The sequence below is a fragment of the Lissotriton helveticus genome, chromosome 12, assembly GCF_964261635.1.
Source record: "Lissotriton helveticus chromosome 12, aLisHel1.1, whole genome shotgun sequence".
Lineage (NCBI taxonomy): Eukaryota > Metazoa > Chordata > Amphibia > Caudata > Salamandridae > Lissotriton > Lissotriton helveticus.
Window position 1 is genome coordinate 674,777,496 of NC_136073.1, and position 15,942 is coordinate 674,793,437.

At 46.2% G+C, this 15,942-nt stretch overlaps 1 protein-coding gene across 7 annotated transcripts in view; it reads left to right on the plus strand.

The window, feature by feature from the left end:
* The window catches only part of CENPT (centromere protein T), a 1,192,572-nt gene that overhangs the window by 279,516 nt on the left and 897,114 nt on the right, over positions 1-15,942 (plus strand). For 6 of the 7 annotated variants that reach the window (XR_013603874.1, XM_078671348.1, XM_078671347.1 and 3 more), the window contains exon 6: positions 443-579. Coding sequence is in view for 6 of the 7 variants with exons in the window: in XM_078671348.1 (XP_078527474.1) it covers positions 443-579 (137 nt within the window). In the remaining variant the exon portion in view is untranslated. The remainder of the gene's footprint in view (positions 1-442; positions 580-15,942) is intronic. The other variant, XM_078671349.1, reaches the window with a different exon arrangement.

Sequence of the window (15,942 nt, forward strand, 5' to 3'; positions counted from 1 at the left end):
GCTGCATAGAGTACTAGGGCTTGAAGTTAGACAGGTGTCAATGATTTGCATTGGTGGGTCTGTAGGAACTGGTGTGTGAAACTATGTGTAAGTCATTTTCCTCGCTTGTTTCACTGACGACTTGTGTTTCAGCAAGTGTGTTTCCAATATCTTAGTTGATTTTTAATGGATATTAAAATCAGTCATAAGATGAAAATAGACATGAACAATAATCTCCACAAACCAATTAAAACTGGATGAGGAATCTAGATGGGCTGTTAGCACCAAAATCATTCAGATTGGTACTAGTACTCTTAAGTAATATGCTAATGCTTCTCCATAGTCTTCTGGGTAGTATGGTGGACCGATGAGATGCCACTCAAATGAGTGGTTCTTTTTTTGTCTGTTCCTTAAACACTATTTGTCAGAGGAAATAATAGTGAATCTTGTTTTCATTTCTCAGCAGCACAGACCTAAGCCTGTCAGACTTTTCCGAGTCCACGAGAGGAAACACTGTAACCCGCCCTAAGAAGAATAAGAAAAAGATCAGCCTTACACAGTTTCGGAAAGCAGTGGGTGAAAGGATACAACGATACAAGGGTGAGATTCTTGCATCCCAAATGTATGGCCCTATCATTGTCTCAGAATTCTGTAACATAAAAAGAGAACTATTGAATTAGTTTTATAAGTTACACATCTTGACCTGTTGAGATAACAAGAACCAAACCTAAGAGGCAAAGTAACTTCTATTTGTTTTTGTTTTGTTTTACATGCATTGTTTTCTAGAATAATGTTTTATTATAGTTTTGTAAAGCAAAAGCAAGGACATTACAGACACAGGATCACAGTTGTGCCTCAATTATCATTACTCAGGTGTACAGCCAGAGCAGTACATTGTGATCAACCCACAAACCTGTCCACCATCCCATCTGCACTCTACTCCTCTGCCGAAGCAGCAGCGCTGACGTGATTGTGATCACAAGGATATCCAGAACCTTTTAGACATAATCTCCAGATCTTGTACTCCTCACACTCTTCAGCGCCTGGATACCCTCACAGGTGACAAGGAACGCTCTTCAAATCCACCTTACATTACACTCTCTCCCGCACACTCCCTCCACATTCTACTTTTAATTGTCCAAATTCCAGTACCGATACACCCTCTCCTTCCAGTCCCCTCTTGTCTCATCATTCTCATCTTCGCCACGCACTGCATACTGTATCACGATGGACCACGGAAATATTTCCTGTATTACTTTTTCATATTCTGCTAATGAACACTCTGTTGGGATCTCGCTCTCAGGAGCCCATGGTCGGTCCCCTTCTTTTAGTACATTTTGTCACCCTCTCGTTGTCAGTACTAATCCCACAAAGCCAACCTATACTGCATTTTCATGTTTCTGGATTTGCGTATAAGGCCTAATATGCCAGGTTTAATAGTGACTCTACTTAGTATATTGGGGTTTGATGTCAGTTTATGCACTTTCTGGTGTAGTACATAATTAATCTCAGCACAGGTCCATACCATGTGTCTGAATGTTGCCTTGCGCGACCCACAGTTAGAACACCAATGATTTTCCTTTATGCTGCTTCAGGAGGTCATATAAGTACGGTGAAGGAAATTAAAGTGTGTCAGTTAGAATGGGCATTGCTGGACTTCTCCTTCAACAGTGCACACATCACCTTCCACTCTCCATATGTCAACTATTCTCCTAGATCTGCCTCCTTTAGGTGTCTCGCCTTCATAGGGGTCTTCAGCCAATCTTCTTTCCGCGTCCTCTACATAAAGATTATCAACTTGTTGACACACCCCCTTCGTCAGGAGCACATCCATTGTAGCTGTGGCAGCGGGATCTCCCACTATAATTCTCTGGTTGTTTTTACCAATTTGCCGTATTGCAAGAATTGTCCTTGCTGACAGCAAACTGTGTGTCTGTAAAAGAGGTTAACAAGTCACCTTGGTATAGATATTCTAGTATACAATAGCCACCCTCCCTTTATTGTGCCACAGCCATATCTCTGCCAATAGTTTTAAAGGGCTGTAAGCAATTTGGCAAGTAATCTAGAAAATGGAGGCATTTTCACCACCCTCCTCACCAACACCTCCTACACAAGAGCTGTTTTACACGCAATGTGTGGATTAATTTTCGATGAGTTTCCCTCCTTTCATCATTACTAACAGTAATATCTTCCTCAATCCCACACCGCTTAGGGGGTGCTTCTCCCACTTGCCGTCCTCGTCACACCACTGCACTGCATGCTTCAGCTGCCCAGCAAGGTAGTAGAGTTATAGTTTAGGACGGTCCAGTCCCCTGAGCTGCTCCATGTCCAGTTTAAAGATATATATTTCAAACCTACTCTACCTTCAGCAGACTGTCAAACTCTTTAAAAACAGAGGAGCCTGCACAAGGACTTCTGCAGTGCATATAGGCAACAAGGGAGGAACACCATCTCTGCTGCTACCACCTGCCTGCATATTGAGAGGGGAAGTGTTTCAGAACTTCACTGGGGCTTCAAATCCATCCAGCAATCACCCCTTATTATACTGGTTTTATTTTTTGGGCCGAGCCTAGGCAGGCCGTGCGCTTCCTCTTCAAAACATTCTGTATTTACTTTGTAGGCTTACAGCCTGCCCATTGGCTTTTTACTTGTTACTTGGACTGCCCTTCAAAATGGCTTGTTTGCTAATGGGTTAGCTTTCTTCTTTGTCCCTCCTTGTGCTGTTTTGCTTCCTTCCATGGACAGGGACTAATTATTGGTATTGTTTCACTGTAGACACCTGTTAATTTCGAGCACTATTTGTTTGGTTAGTTTACTGCTGGTGCTCTGAACACTGCTTGCTTTATTGCACTGTATCTGCCTGCCGACTGGCTAAGAATGCATCTCCTTTGTGTTCTCGTTTTATTGTAATTCTGAAAGAGCACTTGATAAGTGCAATGTTAACCGCTGCCACACTTTATCTTTTAGCATGGCGGCTGTGTGCCTTTTTTGTTGTCCTGCATGGCGCCTGCTTGTTTTAGAACTTCTACCAGTTCTTTGCACCGCCCCTTCACCATTTGTGGTCTTGCTTCCTCTGCCCGTGGCCCGCTTTTTGCGAGACTCGGGCAGCAGGGGTTCCTGTGCAAAGTGTTTTAACTTTGCACTTTGATAAACTTTCCATTCCCTAATAAAAAAATTTATAGCAAGTTTTTTAAAATGTGTTAACTTTAACAATTTTCATAAACTATGCATGTCATCACCGTGGGCGCTAAAGTTCCCTGGGACATATAGTCCCAATCCTAGTGTACCAAGTTCCTAAAGGCAGTCTTTGGTGTTTTTAAAGACAAAAAACCCTCCCTCTTCGAATGTTCGACCCCACCTAACATGGCTGCAGCTCAAAACGATGTCCGTGATCTATTCGCTGAAGGTGTAACGTTGCCTCTATTCAATATGCTTGTGTGGTATGTTGGCTTCATCGTAACGTCATATAGATACGATACTCCGGTGGGGCTTCTGGTGTCCATTGAATATTATGTTAAACAAGCCTTTCTAGTGTTCATTGTAATGCCGCCCGGGAAGAAGCACGCAGCAGAGGCAAAGCTGCAGGTGAGGGAATATCCGGGGCAAACAGGTGTTACAGACATAAGTTAGAGCAGGTGAGCAGTGACCCGACCTTCCAGTGACCATTCAAAGTGTTTTGCAGCTTGAATCTTTTCTGGATTCACATGCTGTGTATTAGTTCGCTATCTAGTGGTTGGGTCCGGAATTCCTTCCAAAACATTGTGTCCTTCTACTATTTTTGTTTTGATGCTGGTGAGCGTCGATGCACCTCCATTTGGTGCCTCCTGTGACGTTGTAGTGCTTCCTCCGGAAGCTGTTACCTTTGGTCGCCACTTTCAGTTTCTTTTATACTGCCATTGGGTCGGAAGCATACAAGAGAATCACCAACAATCTGATATCAAGAATAAATCACCGAATGTCCTCTGGAATGTGGACATAATCAGTGGAGAATACCAACAGAAGTTCTGGGAGCAGCACCGGATACAGAAAAATATGCCTCTGGTGGGCTCTCTGTATTTGGTAATGGAGAAGTCAACATTCCAATTTTTTTTTAAATGCCACTACAAGTTTGTGAAAAAGAATCCGCACCTGGTCTGCAAACCTTTGCTTGCTGATAGATCATCGAAGTGAGGATTGGAACTCCAGTGCAGTGTCCTCCCCGAGACTCTGAGAGTAAGACAGCTACAGAGAACAGCCCACCATACAATGCAAGGCCAACGTCAAACTCTATCTCTACGAGATTTGGACCTCTCCAGTGCAAAAGAGGAGAATGTCGCCTAATGTGAGGCGGCCGACTTCCAAATAGTGGATGCCTACCAAGGGTGCAAAAAGACTTCTAGATCAGAGGTAAGAGACTCCGCATCCTTAACTTCAACGAGCCAAGAAAATCGGACTCTAAAACCTTGAAGGCGGCATTGGCTTCGAAGCACTCTGTCGCAAGCTTGTCCTAAGTGAAAAGTACTCTCTGATTCTTTGAAAAGAACAGCGCAGAGGTAAATACCCCTGAAAAATCCAAGATGTCGAAGGACGGTTGAGGAAAAAACGTATTGACACAGGAGAGGTCGAAAACCGAAAGACAAGGCTGAAGAACACGCCGTCCTCGAAGAATTCGGAGTCAGAGCGTACGCACTAACATCTTGCTGACCAACAACACACGGGTGAGATCGCGCAAAAGAGAAGATGACTCGAATACGAAATGGCCATCCTTTTGCAAAGAAAGACTTTGAAAGCCTAAAACAATTTTAAATACCAAGTAAGTCTTCGGGACGAAAGCCTAGAGAAAATAGACTCCCAGAAACTCAAGAGGAACAAGATCAAGAGATGATCTTCGAGGAGGATGAGGAGCAAATTTACCAGGGTTCCAAGGCTGCAGAGTACCAAGACTCACAATGGCAAGACCTGGAAACAGACTCACCAGAAGAAGGGGTAGACACATACCCTTCAAGACCATTGCCACCTGATGATATTGGAATGTACAAACTGATGATAAAAAAGGCAGTGGAGAGGTATGAGATACAGTTAGAAGAGGAGAGGCAACAACAATGTTTCATATTAGAAACTCTCCTGCCTACACAATGAAGGAATCCGTTTTTACCAATGCACCCCAGTGTCCTAGATCATGGCAAAAAGGTTTTAAAGGAACCAGCAACATGTAAGACTGTCACCCCAAAGGCAAAGAAATAGTATAGACGTTCTTCAAAAAACCCAAGTTACATAAAGGGAACAGTCCCAGCAGATTCCTTAATAGCAGCAGCAGCCAGGAAGAGAGCCAACGTCCCAAGCACCAGAGGGTCCCCTCCAGATAAGGAGAACAAAAGATAGAAAGGAGCGAAGCAAATCGGTGACTGATGGCAAACTCAAATGCACTGCTAAATCGTCGTGCCTACCAAAATTGGGAAGAAATAGAACTAATGAAACATCTCCCAGAGCAGTACCAAAAGTGAGCAGCACACCTGGTTGAGGATGTTAAAAGCTTTGGTAGTTCCTGCTTCAAACCTGCGCTTGATGCAGCTGATACTTCAGGAAGACAAATGTGGTTCGGAATCACGGCCATGCCTGGCGGAGAATTTCAGGTTTTGAACCAGAGGTGCAACATAACTTTCTGAGTGCACCAGCCGGTGGGGAACAACTATTCAGGTGTGTGGTAGAAGAAACCTTGAATCGGTTGAAAAAAAAGACAATGAAACTACAAAGTCAAAGGGGGCGTGTGGGCGTGGGAGAAGGTATGACCAAGGCACCAGATATAGAGGGCAAAGAAGGCTTTATTTTTAATGAGCTTTTGAACACAAATGTCTTTCTTCTCCTTTGTGTCAAGCGGTCTCGGGGGAATGCGCAGGGATCCGTGGCTGTTGTCTTTTCCTCAGTCTGTTTCCGCTCGTTGGTGGAGGCGCTTCGAGGGACCCAGGCCAGCTCAGTCACATAGAAGAGACCAGAAAAAGGATGCCGTTAGTGCAGGCTCTATCCAAGTGATGCACCTTTAAGGACCGGGGTAGTGAGGAAATACCCTAGTGTACAGTGCTCATAACTCCGTGCATGGTGAGCGAGGTGTTGGGGTAGGAGGTGAGGTACAGGGTCGGAAAGGGGAAATGGAGGAGGGTACGGTAATACAATGGGGAGGAAACAAACAAGGGCTTTTTACACTAAATCACACGTGAGCACTCCGGCTCCCCACCCAGGCTGCCCAACGCCGCCGTACCTGTGACAGCCACACTCCTCCCTTGGCAGTGTGGCACGGCGGATCACGGGGTCGTTGGCCTCCTGGCTCTCCGTCTTCACGACACCTCCTTGATGTTCCCTCGGGTCCTTCTCCTCTTCGTCTCCGTCCTTTTCTCCACTCTCTACCGTCACGTCTTCCTCCTTCCGCTCTCCCGGGGTGTAAACACACCCTCCGTACATCACTTCCCGACATTTGGCCATTCCGGCAGGGCTGACGTCATCAGGGGGTGGTACCTCCTCCTCGGGAGCGAACGCCCAGTTAAAGGGGCCGCTGTATTCTTCGTGTACATCTGTCGTACTGCTCGTTTCTCCACGGGTCAGTCTGGAAGGGAGAAGGGGGTGCAGGGTCAGCGGGGCACGGACTCCACCATTCCCCGTGGGTAAGCCTGCCTCCCTCTCCCATGTTACAGGGCCCTACAGTTCAGAGGTAACAAGCGGAGGGGAACAGTACCCTCACAAAGGCTTACAGGAAGGGGCTCCTTCAATTCGGGATCATCCCAGCAAACATATCAACAGCCTCATCAGAGAGATGGTCAAACGAGTCAGCAACAACAGACTCAAAACTGTCAGTACGAACAAGTTAGACAGTCCTTTCGCGGATGACCACATGAAAAAGGATAGCCACAAAAAGTAGTGGGGTACTACCCCAAAAAGTGACTCCTCAGTGGTTATACAAAGCACTCCTCAAACATCAAAGAGTATAACAGCAAATGTACAAACAAGAGAACTTATACATTTACCACCGGTAGAGGGCAGAATAAGAAAGTTCCTCCAAGAGTGGAACAATATCACCACAGACAAGTGGGTCTTAAAACTAATACAATTTGTATATTGCATAGAATTAAACAAGAACCCTCTAGAAAAGAGAGCAAGGAAAAAGGTTCATTCAAAGTAGGAAACAACCTGTCTACTCAAAGAGTTAGTGGAGTTGGTGTCAAAGGAGGCTATAGATTCGATGCCAAGCCTGGAGAGAAACAAAGGAAACTACTCAACAAATGTTTTAATTCCAGAGGTAGATGGGTCACTCAGACCAATTCTAGACCTCAGGTTTTTAAACAAGTTCATAAGAACTCAAAAATTCAAGAAAAATACCCTACAGCAGTGTTTCCCAAACTGTGGTCCGCGGACCCCCAGGGGTCCCTGACACATTCCCAGGGGGTCCGCAGGCAGCAGTTTTAAAAGCACTGCAAAGTATCTTGTTTAATTAGCAGTTTTCAACGAACAATAAAAGTGTCAAGATAACAACAGTGATTAATGTCGCTGCTGGAGAGACATGAGAGTTTTGTCCAGTGGCAGCTGTGACTGAACTAATGGCAGAGGGTTAATATGCCTACTGCAAAGAAGTGTACCATGCATTTTAAAAAACAGTATTTGATATGCATCGGTCAGTGGGTTACTGCTTTTGTCAGAGTGATTCTTTTGTTACAGTGCAGTTCATAAGTGACAATCATAATCTAGCACAGTGACCAAAAAACTGTCAACAAACAGCTGCTTGCAAACTGCAAGGTACAAGTTAGTGACATGTTTTTTTCAGTCTGTCAGTATCCTGATGCTTCTAAAAAGGTTTCTTTGGGTGGAAATACATTTTTATTGTTAAAGTCAATACCAACCACTGTGTTATCTTCTGAATCCTGAGTTTGTGCTTCTCCAGACCAGCACTCCTTGGCTTAACAACACACTCTACTACTTCAGAAACGCAAGGCTGCACCATATTTACAAGAATGTGGTGCAGCCCTGCGTGTCCCCTGCGCTGGCGCTACATTTACCAGTGGAAGATTGTTTATGTGCAGGAAGGTCCCCCTTCCTGCACATAAACAATCTTGAAATTTCATTTTGTCACTTCTATGTGTACTGCTTAATGCATCACACATGGAAGTTACAAAATGCCTTTTTTTTTTTTTAAAGATTGTTTATGTGCAGGAAGGGTTGCCTTCCTGAACATAAACAATCCAAGGCATTTTAGAAAAATGAGGAGAAATTAAGCATTTCTCATTGTTTCGCCAAGTTAAGACCAGGTTTTTCCTGGCCTTAATTTTGGCCCTGCTTCCCATTTACGCTGCTCTTGTAAATAGGGGGCAGCGTCAAAATCAATGGGTGTCGCAGGGGAAACGCCCACCACAACACGCACTGCCCACCCCTTTCACTCTAAGCATTGTGTCAAAGGGGGTCTTATTTTCAAGGGACCGTTAAGCCACGTTAAGTGGCTTAACGTTGCCTTGTAAATAAGGCAAAGCCCCTATCGCCACGGGAACGTCTCAGAAAGTGATGTTCCCATGGTGATAGGGGCTTGTAAATATGCCACTAAAATCATTAGTAGTTTGAATATTTGTTTTGTGTGCACATGTGTGTTAATTTTTTTCGAATTACTGTTTTAATGTTTCAAATTTAAATCCTACAAATTACTTGGGGGTCCCCGGCTTCCAGTGGTGACTCTATGGGGGTCCTCAGGAGTCAAAAGTTTGGGAACCACTGCCCTACAGGAGGTAAAACCCCAGATAAAAGTGGAGGGTTATATGGCCAAAATAGATTTAAAGGACGCTTCTTTACATGTTCCCATTAATACAAGCCTCAAGAAAATTTCTCTGTTTTGTGTTAGACAAGGAACACTACCAGTTCAAAGTACTGGCTTTGGGATAAAATCAGCACCAGGAATATTCACAAAGTTCCTATCGACAGTGGTGGCACACCTACAGAGGCACGTAATACACTTCTACCCCTATCTGGATGACTGGCCAGTAATGGCAAATTTATACAAAAGATGCAAAGAGCACATGCAACAGGTGATCACAATGTTTGTACAGCTGGCGTTCTCAATACACACAGAGAAATAACCAGAAACAGAACAGGAGAAAATGTTCTTGGGAGCAAAAATACATTCTATACAGGGGAAAGTACTTCACAGCGAGAAGAGAACAATGGCACATTTGAAGGGGACACAGCTGAACCGAAAGGGCACAAGCACTGACAGTGGGGACATTAGGAATCTGTTAGGAATGATGGCTTCTTCCACTCAAGAAGGAGAGAGTTATCGCAAATGAGAGATACAGAGGCTATAGTGCTGTTAAAATCATTCAGCAAGCCAGTGCTAAAGTAAGCTTGGTCTCCAGGATGAGACTACTTCACCCTAGCAAAATCCAGGGGGAGGATGTTTCATATCAGATTCAAGACGGGCAGTAATGTACTACATTGAAAGGACAAAGGCTAACTGGAAAACTAAACAACTCTTTGTATCGTTTGCAAACAGTTTCTGGGGAAAACAATTTACAAAGAACACAAACGCAAGATAGACAGCACAAAAATGCAGAAGAATTGGTACAAAACCCTCTTGGTGCACACTCAACATAAAACAAGCATTGGCATAGCCAATAGGTCTTCCTTTTGGGACCTTAAAAGTATTTAGTTATGCAACCACAATATCCTTGGTGCAACAACATCAACTGTTGCACGGCTAAGCACTTATAAGGTCCCAAATGTGAAATCTATTGGCTATGCCAATGCTTGTTTGCTCTTGCGCTGTAGCCCCCGGCGATCGGGGTATGCAGGAGTTTGCATGACCTGGGTATACGCCTGCGGGACGTACATCATATAATATCACTATACAGACGATGCTCTTTTTTACCTTTCCTCGTCCACGTCATATTACCAATACTTTTGCATATGTTGCATGAGTTTGGGGATACATCAGGTCTACATATGGATTGAGCCAAGTTGTTACTCTTCCCACTAGCATCCTTGGTTGCGGGCCCAACTAAGAGTTTGTCGGAGGTTGGATTGCGCTGGGAGCATCAGCATTTCCGATATTTGGGAATTATGGTGACACACTCTAGGGCACAGCAGCTTAGCCTAGATATGGGCAAGGTCCTTTATTTACTCTGAGCCTCGGTAACCTTTGAGAATACACTTCCCCTGTCCTTGCTGGGGTAGACTGGCCATCACCAAGATGGTATTGTTGCCCCGATGTTTATATGTTCTGCAAAATACACTGTGTCCACTCCGAGGACGGGTGTTCCGACGACTAGAATAGATTCTAGCCTCGTGTGGGCGGCAGACATAGTAAGGTGGGTCTCGTCACGCTGACTCGTCCTTATGAAGAGGGGGGAATGGCAATCCCTAAACTGGACCTGTACTATTAAGCTGCACAATTGCAAATATGGTGCGCTTTATGGACGGAGGGGACAACTGGGAAAAGAGATTGCTCTCTGGAATGGTGGAGGTGGACTGCCTCCAATCGTTGCTCATGGAGGGTGCGGAGTGTGAGAAGTAAGCCTGGCATATGATGTCTACTAGTTCTAGTGGGCACCTTGCACCAGTCTAATCGACCCTTATTGATGGTGGTTCTAAAGTCAACCTTATAGAAAGCTATCCTAGTGGTAGCAGGGACCAGCACTCATCAGGCTAAGACTTCAGAGAGCGTATTAAGCAAGTTGTTTTACCCATTATAATCCCTTGAGTACCAAAAAGTACACCACACAAGGTATATATCAAATATATGTGTTTATTCTAAACAACCCTTATGCACTCTTTATGAGGTCAGAGGTCAAAGAACATTACAAGAATCTCAATTAGCATATGATAAGTTGCACAATATACAGTATGCCCTAGGGGCCTCACAAACCATGTACTAAAATAGTGGTATCAGAACCATGTCTGGGATAGAAAGCAGGCCTAGGGCCTGTGGAATCACTGGGGCTACTCTAAACAACCAAGGGCTAGGAAGTAGGAGGCCCACAGGAAACGCGTGCAGTGCCTAAACACAGCCGCGGGTTACCATTGACTTTCTATGGGAAACGAAGAAGTTACAAAAGTACAATTTAAGGACACTTCCAGATGGACTACGATGGAACCCTTTTAAACTAGGACACTTCGAGAGTCAAGACCCATGGGAGCACCGGAGTACTCATGTTACCTCACCCAGGGAAGCCGGGTGCATAGGTGCCTTTTGGTGTCTGGTTTCGTCGTCGTTTTCAATGGAGAGCTGCAAAGAAGTGCTGTATGCGACCAGAGGAAAAGTGTCCGGGTGGATCCAAGGGTGGATCGAAGATCTGAAAAACCTGAAAGCAGAAGGGACAGAGTCTGGGTCACTAGGCAGTGACCAGGATGGCGATGGAAAGCTACCAGCCAATGTCTGATGATTTCAGGTGAGGTGAAGCTTGTCTCTTCAGCCACAAGGTCCAGGAGGCATCTACAATGACCAGGCGCTGGATTCGAGCTGTCCCACGAAGGATCTAGTTGACTGCGGTGTCGGTATCCGGATTGGACCCAACAAGCCTTGACAACCGCAACCCACACAGGATGTCGAGATTGGCTTTGTTGCAGACCAGCAAGGTCTGAGGCGCTTCTCCTTTGAAGGAAAGCTGGAGCAACCAGGAAAGCACGTTCGATTTAAAAGGAAGTCTTCGGGGGTCTCACTAGCCAACGGACAAGGAACCGGGAATATGCGTCGAGCTGAAATGCAAAAGCGGGGCCCACGGTACACTTGTGGAGTGTGGGGCCCTGAGCTTCGGTGCAAATGATGCTCGGGGCTGGGGCTTCAAGTACCCCAATGCACAACATCGAGATTCTTCGGGAAGTGAATGCAGGTAGCAAAATGCAGGATGTCCAGGAGTTCCGGTCCCACGTCTCTCGTGTCCACCACGTGTCTCAGCTTTGCTGTGAGCGAAGGTCGGGGTCAGAGATGTCTGGATGTCTGTATCCTGTGTCGCAGATTGTTCGGGATCCGGCGGGAGCCTTGAAAATGCAGATTGGCAAAGTTGCTGTTGGTGCCTGTTTGAACAGGGTGGTCACTCCTTGACCACAAGGGAGATGACGTCCGTCTTCCAGTCGAAATGGAATGTCGAAGGTCCAGGATATATGTATCAGAGTTTTGTCCAGGGTAATCTAAAGTCCAAGGGACTGGGATCCTATACTTATACTAAGTTTAGGGGCTGGACTACCTTTAAGGTCCCTTCTATGGGTGGACCTGGGAAGGGGGTGGTTACACCCCTTTCTCTTTGTCCAGTTTCGCGCCAGAGTTGGGGCCGAGTGCCCCAGCAACCGGTTTGGGCTGGACTATGCATGGAGCAACTTGTGTGCCCCAGGCAGTGTCTGGAAAGCATTCACTGAATGCAACCCTCCCTGCCCCAATACACTAAAGCCAGCACCTCCCTGAACAGGAAACCTATTGTCCAAGCTTCCCCTGCCGGAGTTTCGTCCATCAGCAGGAGGGCAGACTCGTGTCTGTGGCAGCAGCATCCATTTTGTGATGCTGGTGCACTGTTTAACTTTAACCGGGTTAACCAGTAACTGCATGTCTTCTCCCTCTAGAAGGGTGGAATGCTACCCCCGCCACCAGGACTGGCAGTTGTGTGGGGGGCGGGGGGTAGTATTCAAAAGTGTTTGACACCTTACATGACATGTTTTGATAAAGCCAAACCAAAGTTAGCATTAACCGCAAGGATTATAATGCACTTAAGAGTATATGGTAAGGCTATATCATTGAACAGCTATAAGGAGATTGTTCGGAAAGCTGCAGAGGGGCTCAGCTCAGGCTAGGGCACCCTCTCACATAAAACCAAGCACTCTGCCTCCAGGATTGTCGAGGCCTGCCATAGGAGTGACTCATAGGTTCTTATGTGTCTATATATATATATATATAGATATAGATATAGATATAGGTATACTATATCTAAGTAAGAGGTGATTACACCACCTTACCCAGGTTGCAATTGCAGACCTGTGGTGTCAGTTAGGAGGGCCAGCCAGGTATACAACCTGACTCTGCCCCTATCTGGCACTTGGTAGCCTTGATAGTTAGGCCTGCTTTCTGCAGGGCCTCCAAAACATTTTTCAGGTGGATCAGGTGATCTTCCCAGGTGGAGCTAAAGACAACAATATCATCTAGATAAGCTGCACAGTAGTCATCCAGGCCTGAGAGGACTTGGTTCACCAACCTTTGGAATGTGTCAGGTGCATTTTTCAGACCAAAGGGCATTACCACAAACTGATAATGTCCACTAGGGGTTGAAAATGCTTTATTTGGCTTTGCATCATCAGCTAGCCTATTCTGCCAGTAGCCAGCTGTCAGATCAAATATGCTAAAGAACTTGGCAGATGCCAACTTGTCTATGAGCTCATCTGCTCTGAGTATTGGATGGGCATCATTGACAGCATTGAGACCTCTGTCGTCCACACAAAACCTCATCTCTCTCTTACCATCCTGGGTGTGAGGGTTAGGCACAAGGACTACTGGACTGGCCCAAGGGCTCTCTGCTGGTTTAATAACTCCCACTTCTACCATTTTCTGGAGTTCTGTCCTGATACAGTCCCTGACATGATCAGTTTGCCTGTAAATCGTACTTTTAACAGGCAGACTGTCCCCAGTGTCCGCTTCATGAGTGCACCAGGTAGTCTGACTTGGAGCCAGTGAAAACATATGTGTATAGGCCTGCAGAACTTGTCTGCAGTCTCTCTGCTATTGATCAGTCAGTGAGGCTGCCTGCCAAGGCTACACCATCAACTGACCCATCCATCATCAGGGTTCTGAGAGAGCAGGTCTGGGAGAGGGTCACTCTCTTCCTCCTGTCCTTCATCAGTAGCCATGAGCAAGCCCATGTCGGCCCTGCCAACATATGGTTTCAATCTGTTGACATGAAGCACCCTAAGGGGGCTCCTGGGAGTTCCAAGGTCCACCAAATAGGTGACCTCTCCCTTCTGTTGAACAATAGTGTGGGGTCCACTCCATTTGTCCTGGAGAGCTGCTGGGGCCACAGGCTCCAACACCTACACTTTCTTTCCTGGCTGGTAAACAGTCACTACTGTCTTTTGGTCATGCCAGGCCTTTTGCAATTCCTGACTTGCTTCAAGGTTTTTGGATGCCTTTTTCATATACTCAGCCATCCTGGAGCAGAGACCAAGTACATAGTCCACAATGTCTTGTTTGGGAAGTTTGAGAGGTAACTCATATCCCTCCTTCACCTGACAAAGGGGTCCTCTTACAGGATGCCCAAACAAAAGTTCAAAGGGCTGTAGCCAACCCCCTTTTGTGGGACCTCTCTGTAGGCAAATAAACGGCAGAGCAGCAGGATGTCCCATCTCCGCCTGAGCTTTTCAGGGAGACCCTTAATCATGCCCTTTAAGGTCTTGTTGAACCTCTCAACTAGACCATTGCATTGTGGGTGATAGGGTGTGGTAAACTTATAGTTTACTCCACACTCCTTCCACATTTTAGTCAGGTAACTAGACATGAAGTTTGCACCTCTATCTGATACTACCTCCTTAGGGAAACACACTCTTGAGAAAACTCCCTAAAGGACTCTTGCCACAACAGGTGCTGTAGTGGTCCTAAGGGGAATAGCCTCTGGGTACCTGGTGGCATGATCCACTACCACCAGGATAAACCTGTGCCCAGATGCTGTTTGGGTATCCATTGGTCCAACAATGTCAATCCCTACTCTTTCAAAGGGAACCCGCACCGCAGGTAGTGGTATAAGGGGGGCCTTTGTAGTGCCCCCTGATTTGCCACTGGCTTGGCAGGTGACACAGAAGCAACAAAACTCCTTGGTGTCTTCTGACATGTGGGGCGAGTGAAAGTGAGGGACAAGCCTGTCCCAAGTCTTGTTCTGGCCAAGATGTCCTTCAGGTGAAATATCACGGGCTAGCCCCTGAATACCAAAGGTATGACCAACCTCCTGGAAGCTCCAGGCTTGGGGTCTCTAGCCTCTGAATACAGAACCCCTTCATCCCGATAAACCCTATGGGTTACACTAGCATTCCCTACAGCCTCAGCACCGGCTTGCTGTCTGAGGGGTTCAAGAGAAGGGCAGTCCAACTGCGCCTGTCTACGATCTGCCCTGGAATTTCTCCCTGTCTCAAACTCAACCTGATCAGGTTGAAGCTCTTATAGGACAGTTCCTTCTTCAGGCCACAATCCGCTTCCTCAGAAGGCTGACTCTCATCCTGAGGCAAGGGGCAAGGCACTGCCTTAACCCTACTGCTTCTCCTCCTGGTAGGCAACTGGTCCATTATTCCAGAATCCAGTGCCTGTTCAGTGTTGCAATTTCTGACCTGTGACCTAGTCACAGCAATGACATGTGCTGAGAGTCCTAACATTTCTGTATGGGTCCTATACTCCACTTCAGACCAGGCTCAAGTCTCTAGGTCATTGCCAAGCAAAAATTCTACAGGGAGGTCTGAGCTAACCACAATCTTCTTTAGGCCAGTTACCCCTCCCCAGGAGAAATTAACACTGCCATCTCATGAGTGGTAGTGACATTGCTAGCATTGGTCACTAGGTAATGTTCACCGAGTATGATCTGTCCAGGGCTCACAAAGCTCGGTGTCACCGTTGTGACACTAGCACGTGTCCCTGTAGGCCTGAGCCACTTTATCATTGATTAAAGGAGTTTGTTTGTACTTGCCCAAGTTATTGGGACTCACAGTAGAGGACATGGCTATGTCCCCATCACAGATCGAAACAGCTTGAGTTGGTATTCTGACTAGGCCAGAATCCATCTCAGTTCCCAGGGTTAACCCTACTACACCCTTCTGTTGAGAACCACCACTTGGAGCTGAACTAGGGGAACAGTTGCCTTAGGGGCAATGGTGGCTGGAGCGGTCTCCTTCTTGGTGCAGTCACTGGTCCAGTGAGTATTTACTTTACAATTCTTGCACCATGGTTTCTTAGGACCTTCTTTCTTTTTGGATTGTTGGGAACCCCCACCATTAGAAGCT